The sequence below is a fragment of the Phoca vitulina genome, unplaced genomic scaffold (assembly GCF_004348235.1).
Source record: "Phoca vitulina isolate PV1807 unplaced genomic scaffold, GSC_HSeal_1.0 scaffold31, whole genome shotgun sequence".
NCBI lineage: Eukaryota > Metazoa > Chordata > Mammalia > Carnivora > Phocidae > Phoca > Phoca vitulina.
In genome coordinates, this window is record NW_022589734.1 from 12,044,407 (window position 1) to 12,054,104 (window position 9,698).

General features: G+C 42.3%; 1 protein-coding gene across 1 annotated transcript in view; it reads left to right on the forward strand.

Moving 5' to 3' along the window:
- Positions 1 to 1,234: 1,234 nt before the first annotated feature.
- The window catches only part of TMEM170B (transmembrane protein 170B), a 32,647-nt gene continuing 24,183 nt past the window's right edge, over positions 1,235 to 9,698 (forward strand). The window contains exon 1 of the mRNA XM_032424767.1: positions 1,235 to 1,423. Coding sequence (XP_032280658.1) covers positions 1,327 to 1,423 — 97 coding nt within the window. The 5' untranslated portion in view covers positions 1,235 to 1,326. The remainder of the gene's footprint in view (positions 1,424 to 9,698) is intronic.

Genomic DNA, 9,698 nt, shown 5'->3' on the forward strand with positions numbered 1-9,698 from the left:
AGACCAGGGGATGACGTTCAGGAGTTAGGACACCTGCCGATCCCTGTGTCAATAAGTGATTTTAGATGCTAGAGCCACGGGAGGCCCAAGTTCTTGAAGCGGGAAGGACTGGATGAATGATAAAGCGGGTCTATTTCTGTTTTAGCGGCTTAAAAATATATTCTGCAGGTAGTGACCTAGCCAGATCAGCTGACTCACTTAAAAAAAAAAACAACCCGCAAATTAATACATCTAAAATGTTGAGATATTTAAGCCCTTAAAAAAAAAATCTTACACGCAAACATTTTTATCAAAAGCACTTTGAGGCCAAAAATCTGTAATGCCACAGAATCCATCACACGTGCTTGAGCACCCCCGGCTCCCCACAAGGTGGGTCAGGGCTGCCCCTCACGCTCGTACTCCAGCATCTCCGCCCCCGGCTCCGCCCGGGGCCAGACTCCAGCTCTCACCCGGCGCGCGCCCGGGGTCTGGGGGCGGGGAGGGAGTGGAGGTGGCTCCGTTGGAACACCCAATCAGCAGCGGGGCCGGGCGGTGGCGCTAGTGACGTAGGCCGCGTTTCCCTCCGCCCCACTGCGGGCCGACGCTCGGCGCCGTCAGCCACGCGAGCTCGCGCGCACGGGGAGGGGAAGGAGGAGGGCTTTGGGGGCCGGCAGGCTGTCGGAGGGCGGCGGGTCGCGGGGAGGGGGAGAGTGAGCATGCGCAGCGGCTCCGGGGATGGCGGGGGAGGTGGGGACCCATGCGCGCGCGCACTAGCGGCCCTCCGGCGGCCGCGGGTGGAGGGGGCGGTTCCTCGAGTGTCGGCGGCCGGAGGGTGGGCAGGCTGGCGGCAGGTGCCGCTGCGGCCGCTGCCGCAGCCTCCTCCGGGTCCCGGGTTTCCTCGTCCTCCGGGGGTGATGAGCTGGGCCCCGTCGGGGGCTGCACCTGCCGTCTGCCCATCACCCCGGGCCTCCCTGCGTGACCTCGGCCTCCTCGCGTGCCCGGCCCCCGCGGCGCGGGGCTGCCCCTGAGAGGGAGCAGCAGCGGCCTCCTCCGCCCCGAGTCCTCACTCGGGGGCCGCGCAGGGAGAGCGCCCGGCCCCCACCCCTCCCCCGTCCGCCGTCCTCAATGTCTCCCCGGCGGGGAGGGGGCTGCCTGGGAGACGCGCTGAGCTGCCCCCCCCGGAGGCCCGTCGGCGGCAGCAGCAGCGCCCGGCCCGGCGCCCCGCAGCCTTCCCCGGCGGCGGCGGCGGCCTGGAGGAGCCGCGCACCCGCCGCCGCCCCCGGAGCCTCGCAGCCGCCGCCGCCACCCGGCGCCCGAGGAGAGGGCGGCGGGCGCCCCCCGGGGAAGATGAAGGCGGAAGGGGGCGACCACTCCATGATCAACCTGTCGGTGCAGCAGGTCCTGAGCCTCTGGGCCCACGGGACGGTGCTGAGGAACCTCACGGGTAATTGATGCGCCCGGGGTGGGGACGGGGATGCGGTGCCGCCCCCTGCCTCCTTTCTCCCTCGCGAGGAGGGGCCGCGCTCCTGCCGCCCCATCCCCGTGCGCGCCCCGCTGCCCGGCTTGCGGTCCCAGGTCCTGGCCAGGAAGGTGTTAACTGGGTGCATTCCGCGCGGGTCCCCGGGGCGCCGACGCCCGACCCACTCCCCAGGCGCTCCGAGGGTCCTGATCGCGGGCGGAGAAGCCACGACCCCCGCCTCCTGCCCGGCGCGGGGAGGGCTCCCGACGGCGGTGCCTTGTGTAGTACGCGCGGAATAGCGTTAGTGCTGAGACTCGGGCACAGTTAGCGTTGGTTTACCGCCCCCCCCCCCCCCAAGCGCACACACACACACCCTGCTTCTTGCTGCTTAAATCCTTTTCTTTCTGGCAAATCTCAAACCGAATGCGGGACTTAAATTCTCTGTTTACAATGATTAGTTTGCTTCGCCTGGTAAATTGTTGTTCCTCTAGATGACTAATGAAGTAGGTTATAGTGGGTCGGGGGCTTGGGCCAAGATCTAGTGCATTCTAAGCATTTCAGCTTTAACCATATATTTTCTCCGTCTTATTTCCTTTTGTCTGTCTGTCTCTCCCTCTAGCCTCAAGCTGCCGCTTCTGTGACATTTGATTTTTTTTTTTTTTTGCATTTCCCTTCATTCGTCAAGGCTGTCAAGAGGGAATTGGACTTAACTACATTATAATAATTAACCTCAATTTTAGTTGTAAAAGTGAGCAGTAATACTGATTTTTTATCGAATTTGTAGGTTTGGTTTGTGAAGGAAGTTATATGTTAATGTGGAAATTCTTATACTTTGACTTCTGAAATTAAAAAATACTCTCTAAAGATGAGTGGTTAGAAGAAAGAGATTCAGTTGCAATTTGGTGACTCCTCAGTCTCTGCTTCTCAGGGAAAAAACTTAAAAACATACTCAGGATTTAATTCTTGCAAACGTATAAAGCTGATTTTGGTAGGAACATTTAAAATACGTTATGTCAAACTGGTTAAGTGTGAAGAGTATTTTACAAATATAACCTGTCCTGACAGATTACATACACATGTGTATTACATATATGATAAATACATAATATCATTTATAATATAGTAATATATGTATTTATTATAAAATCTGGATATGGAGTTCAGATATCTGTAGAGAAATTTTATGGAATTTTTTTTTTTTTTTTAAGATTTTTTATTTGACAGAGACACAGTGAGAGAGGGAACACAAGCAGGGGGAGGGGGAGAGGGAGAAGCAGGCTTCCTGCAGAGCAGGGAACCCAGTGTGGGGCTCGATCCCAGGACCCAGGGATCATGACCTGAGCCGAAGGCCGACGCTTAACCACTGAGCCACCCAGGTGCCCCAGTTTTGTGGAATTTTCTACCACAGAATGACTTTAAAGACACTGATTTTCTTGAATATGGCAACTATAAAATTAACATAGATTCTGGATTGATTTGTGGTGTCCTCACTTTTAATCTGTGGTTATTTAACTTGGAGCAAACTGACCTTACATGATGGTTGAGGGTCAGGGACATGTTTTTATTTCTAAAAAAAATACGTTGACATGAAGACCATTTCATGATTAAATTGAATTTGGAGATAGCCTACGTTATTTTACTTCTGGCTTTGCTTGTATTTATCCACTATTCATATTTCAAATGTTTTATCAATAGTGTTTGTAGGAGTGAAGTGAAAAGTAAGAACCTAATATATATTTGTATTTGTTAAGGACTGGCTTAGCTCATCATTTACTTAGAGAAAATTAGTTTGGGGAGCCATAAAGTAGTGTAAATGTAACTTACCACTTGGCTAGATTTAACAATATTTCTAAAATATTTACTTTAGGATTCTAATCATTATAGTGGCTTCCAGTTCTATGAGTTAACCAGTAGGTTGATAATAGGGGTTTCAACCCAGGGTTAGCTCTCATTATCTCTTAATATAATCTTAATAATCTTCAGTTGTTCATCAGACTTTGCCATTTCGTAAAGGATATGCTGAACATCCAAAGCTAGTTCCTCAGGTGGGACTGAGGAACATGGGGACCACTTCTAGGAAATAATGAGCCTGAATATGCAAAATTCTGTTTGTCAGGGTAGAAAAGGAGGAAGATGTAGGTTAGAAATATACTTTACCAGCAGGGGAGTGTACCACATGTTAGGAACCACCTCACTTCTAAAAAAGTGGGTTCTGGAAGTGGTAACATTTGATGTGATGTGGTTCATTGTGGCCTTCTCGTGCTGGTGACCTTAGTGATCCCATATGTAGCTTGGCCGTTAGTCAAGAGATGCTCGCCACAGTGCCATTTAGAATTTGGTCTATTCAAAACAAACACACCCCTCCTAAAACAAGACTACCGCCACTTACTTCGTGAGTGCCTGCTATGTTCAGGCACTTTGCATACATTATTTCTAATCTTAAGAATAACTTTCCAAAGTAGATTTGCAGAGAAGAGAGGCAAAGTCAGTTGCCCCAAATCCTATCACTAGTAAATGGCCGAGCGAGGCTTTCAACCTGTCTTTGCCCGCAAAATACCCTTTCCCTTTTGCCACCTGCTTCTTCTCTTCCTCTTTCTTTAGGCAGAAGGAGTTACTTGCCTCACCCTGCTACTTCTGCTCCATATACATTCTTTTATTATTATATTGTTCAATGACATTGTAATTTTTATTTGTCTCTTCTAGACTGAGCTTTTGGAGGGTGAGTCATTGTCAAAATCATGGAATTCTGGAATTTTAGCATTCTACCTGGCACATATAAATACTCAATACGTGTTTATTGAATTGCATTTCTGAAATAATACTTAACAGTCGCATTAGTTAAACATTCTAGTTGCATTAGGTTCCAGGTACCTCTGTTGGAGTGAATATGCTGTTACCTAGGGAATGAGTTGTTTAAGCAACTTTTATGGATAGATGTCATACCTTTAAACTACACAAATGTTTATTAAATGCACTTTTCTGTGTTAGTTACCGTGCCTTCATGTATTTAATCTTTTCAATAATCTTAAGGGAGATTATTGTTTATGGATTCAGACATTGAAGCTAAGAGTAACTTGCTCAGCTCTGATAGCTAATAAGTGAAAAATTATTACCTTTTTCCAGATTATGATAACACATTAACTCAGAAGACATGTTTGTCATCATGATAAGCTTAGAAATGAAACAGGTAAAAAGGAGCATAGTGTAGAACCAAACTAATTTGGATTTAAGAAATGACTGTGTGAAGGATTTGCAGAAATCTGGTTAATAGGACCTGTGGTTAACTAAAGAAAAGGAGAAGGTATTCTCATCTCTATTTTTTCTTTACACTAACGTAAATAACAGGTGTTATTTATTCTTCTCTTTGTATTTTATCCCAAACAAAGGTGAATCAGGGAAGTTTTTATATTGACTTTTTTTTTCCCTTAGACACTGACCTTTAGGAAACAACCTTGTGTATGTATTACTTTGATAGAAATACATTTTCAAAAAAGTAAAAATAAGAACTAGAAATTAGGACAGGGTTTAGAACTAGAAGTTATATAGTTTGACAACTTCATTTTAGAAATATTGATGTATCACATGATTGAAGTAACATGGCTGGGATCAGTTACTCAGTGACAGAGGCAGGCCTAGAGATGATGTTGACTGACGCTTAGTTCTGTGCCTTTCATTTTATTCCACATAGATTCTTTTTTTTTTTTTTTTTTGACAGAGAGAAAGACAGCCAGAGAGGGAACACAATCCACATAGATTCTTAACTCAGGCATGTCTGGTGATAAATCTTAAGATACTTAAGAATAGCCTAGCATTATTTGTCCCAAGGAGCCTAAGAACGTGTGAGTGGAACTAATTTTTGTCCAGCAAACAAAAGGTACTGGAAAATGTAAGATATTATTGAATAATAATTCTTTCCCCAAATTTTAATTTGCCATTGCCTGTGTAAAAGTTAGTGATCCATATTTATTATATATGTAGTTTTAGAAATCTACCAAGTTTGGTCTGCTATTTATTTTTTCTCCTTCCTGAAGACACTAGTATAGGGATTCCATATAGAACAGATTAGTACCTGGAGATTCTGTCTCCTCGGTTAACCACCATTACTAAAGTTCTCTTCCGTATCCATTACTGCCCAAAGTGTGTAATTCACAGGATTCCAAAATTACTAACGGTGTATAGGTTATACGCTTCTTCAGCTTACTAAAGTAGAGATAAATGCCTTCCTTTCTTTATGAAATAGTTTTTCTTTCTCTCCATATGTTCTAAATCCCCCTCCCTCTATCTCAAATTACAGTTAGTATGCATGTACTCTTTCAGTTTTATGGGTAATTTGACTTTAAAAAATGATCTACAGTGAAATATATTCCTTTGCTTTACTTTTATTTTCTTCAACTACTTTGGCTCCCAATTTTGTATTCTGACCCAAATTTGGTTGCAAAGAATTTAGAGAAGAATTTTTTACTTAGAAAAAGGCAGGATCCCTAAACCTGTGGGTAAACACCAGAGTGAGGCTGGTACTCGGGAAGGGGTAATTTGTCCCTGGGAAAAAAAGGCACAGGATGGCCTCAGGCTCATCTCCTTTCTCAGTGTCAGTCACAAATGTGGGGCAGGTGCCCCTCTTGACTGTTGGTACAGACATTGAGAAGCTGGGAATTCAAATGTGAATGAAGGTCAGATGTCTTTGTGTGTGTATAAAATATATATGTGCTTATTTTTATGTTATACACACACACTATTATAGTTCCTTTTTAGACTTTATAGTTGCTAAGCTACTTTAGTGTTAATATTGATTGTCAGCAAAAAAAAAAAAAAAAGAAAAAAGGTGAGGGGAAGTTTGCATCCACTGTACATAGTTGGAATTGTCCACACTCACACAGGGATAGCCAGCACCTTCCTTCAGTATGCTCCCAAGAAAGTGTGCAGCTTTCTGGGGGACCCTGCTCCCCAGCTTCCCAGTGGGTTAAGTTCTTCTTTCTAACCTTTCTAAACATCCTCTATTATAGGAGGTTTTTCTGAAATAGAGGTGAAAAATTCCTTACTCTTTTGTGGTACAGAGCCAATTAACTAGTGCTGGTATGATTTGTACTCTATAGGCTTTCACTTTATGGAAGTTTTGCCTGTATATCTTACTGAGAATGAAGCTACGGTAGTTTTTCAAAAACCAGAATTGTCATCTACAGGTTTTTATTAATCCCCATCTCATTATCTTTGAATCATGCATCCATATGATTCATCCATATCCTCTGGCAATAGCAAGTCTGAGGTCTAGCTGACATTTCTTAAACCTAAAGCAATTTCTGGATAAGTCTTAGGACTGTGTAAGCTGTAATTTTGATGCTTTAATAGACTCTTAATATAAACTTACGTTTGTTTCTTTTGGTGATTGAAAGGAAGGACCAGAAAAGTAAGGTAATTCATGAAGAGGAGTTAAAATAACTAGAGGTATTTGTCTTGTAGAAAGGAAGCCTAAACAGAAGAGGAAGGGCGAGTCAGGGATGGGGAGGAGGCACTGAAACCAGGGAAGGGAATTGGAATTAAGAATAGTTAGATGTAAACTGCAAAACTTCTGGAGAAGACAGAGGCAGTAATCTTTTTGACATTGGCCATAGCAGCATTTTTCTAGATCTGTCTCCTTGGGCAGGGGAAACAAAAGCAAAATTAAACTGTTGGGACTACAGCAAAATAAAAACCTTCTGTGCAGGGAAGGAAACCCATTAACAAAACGCAAAGGCAACCTATTGAGTGGGAGAAGATATTTGCAAATGATATATCTGATAAGGGATTAACATCCAAAATATCTAAGGAATATAAATAACACACACACACACACAGAGAATAATCCAATTAAAAAATGGGCAGAGGACCTAAATAGACATTTTCCCAAGGAACACCTATGGATGGCCAACAGACACATGAAAAGATACTCAACATCACTCATCATCAGGGAAATGTAAATCAAAACTACAATGACATATCACCTATATCTCTGTCAGACTGGCTAGAATCAAAACGACAAGAAATAACAGGTGTTGGTGAGGGTGTGAATAAAAAGGAACCCCATGCACTGTTGGTAGTGATGCAAACTGGTGCGGCCACTGTGGAAAACAGTATGAAGTTTCCTCAAAAAATAAAAATAGAAATACCATATGATCTAGTGATTCTACTGCTGGGTATTTACACAAAGAAAATGAAAACAATTCCAAAAGATACATGCAGCCCTATTGTTATTGCAGCATTATTTACAATAGCCAAGATGTGGAAGCTACCCAAGTGTCCATTGATTGATGAATGGAGAAGATGTGTTATATATGTACAATGTAATATTAGCCATAAAAAAAAGGATGAGACCTTGCCATTTGTGACAACACGGATGGACCTAGAGGATATTATACTGAGTGAAATAAGTCAGACAAATAAGTCACAGAAAGACAAATACCATATGAGAATGCTTATATGTGAATCTAAAACCAAAACAAACCAACAAATAAAAATCAGAAACAGACCCATAAATACAGAGAACAATCTGATGGTTGCCAGAGGGGAGGGAGATGGAGGCATGGGCAAAGTAGGTAAAGGGGATTGAGAAATGCAGACGTCTGGTTATCGAATGAGTAAGTTAGCCAGATAAGGGGTATAGAATAGGGAATATAGCCAATGGTATTGTAATAGCGTTGTATGGAGACAGATGGTAGCTACACTTGTGAGCATAGAGCAGTGTATAGACTTGCCCAATCACTGTGTTGTGTACCTGAAACTAACGTAACAGTATGTGTCAACTATAATTTAAAAAAAAAGTCAGATGTAAGAAGAGAGCCCCGAGAGTATAGCATGTTGAATTTACCATAGTATCAGATGAAAAATTTAAATAAATACCAAAATTCTAAAATAGTTATGTTCATTGGATATTTACTACATGCCAGATACTGTGCAAAGTATTTGGCATGCATCTCTTTTCCTATAATAGAAGTGGCCAAGTAACTTACTGCTTTATTGAATGTATGTGATTATATCAGGTATGATAGGCTAATTGTGCTTTTAGTGGCTAAGTATTTTAGCAATAAAAGTTAATCATAGAATAAATGTGGCAGTGGAAACATTTGAAAAACGTCTCATTAGACTATCAAATTCCAGTAACCTTAGCTAAGTAGATTAAACTTGGGGAAAAAAAAAGATTTTTCACCAAACTTCATACAAGTAGGAAGGACCAAACTTTTACCTGGGTCCAGTTGCATGTATCCTTATAAATCTTGGCATATAATCTAGGAGGACTTTTTGTAAGAGTGAAGTGGTATAATAGGAGCTTTTGAAAAGCAGGGGTTACCTGTATACTACTCTCAAATATCAATGTCTAGTTAAGATGTTTTTGTCAGTGTTGTGGAACTGGATTTTCATGATAAAATTCCTCCCCTCTCCCATTCCCTATGGTGAATTACTTTAGTCCAACATAGTTTCTGAACTTTGCTGCATATCAGCATCACCTGGGTTGGGTTAAAAGTACAGATCCAGGGTCCCAGTCCGTATTTATGGAATTAGGATTTTTGAGAACAGGGTCTAAGAAACTACATTTTTAGCTAGTTCTTCTGGGTGATTTTGTTATTGAGAGCTCAAGGATTGGGAACACCCGATTTTTAAAAATTGTTTTTTGTGATCAATTTGTAGCTATATTGTGATATATATAAAGCAAATTAATATAGAGAATTTGGTATAACTAAAGACTTATTACATTTTCAATATAAACAACTCATTTCCTGGAGGATGCTCAAACCCAGTTTTAAAAAAGTGACTATCTTTTAATATTAATTATTAATATTATTTTAATATTTTTAATATTTTAGTATTGTCTATATGAACTATTAGCTATAGAGAATAATTCCTATTAAATGATTGTATTTTAAAAATTCAGTATTTACCCCAAAGATACAAAAGTAGGGACCCGAAAGGCTACGTGCACCCCGATGTTTATAGCAGCAATGTCCACAATAGCCAAACTGTGGAAAGAGCCAAGATGTCCATCAACAGATGAATGGATAAAGAAGATGTGGTATATATATACAATGGAATATTATGCAGCCATCAAAAGGAATAAGATCTTGCCATTTGCAACGACGTGGATGGAACTGGAGGGTATTATGCTGAGCGAAATAAGTCAAACAGAGAAAGACATGTATCATATGACCTCACTGATATGAGGAATTCTTAATCTCAGGAAACAAACTGAGGGTTGCTGGAGTGGGGGGTGGGGTGGGAGGGATGGGGTGAC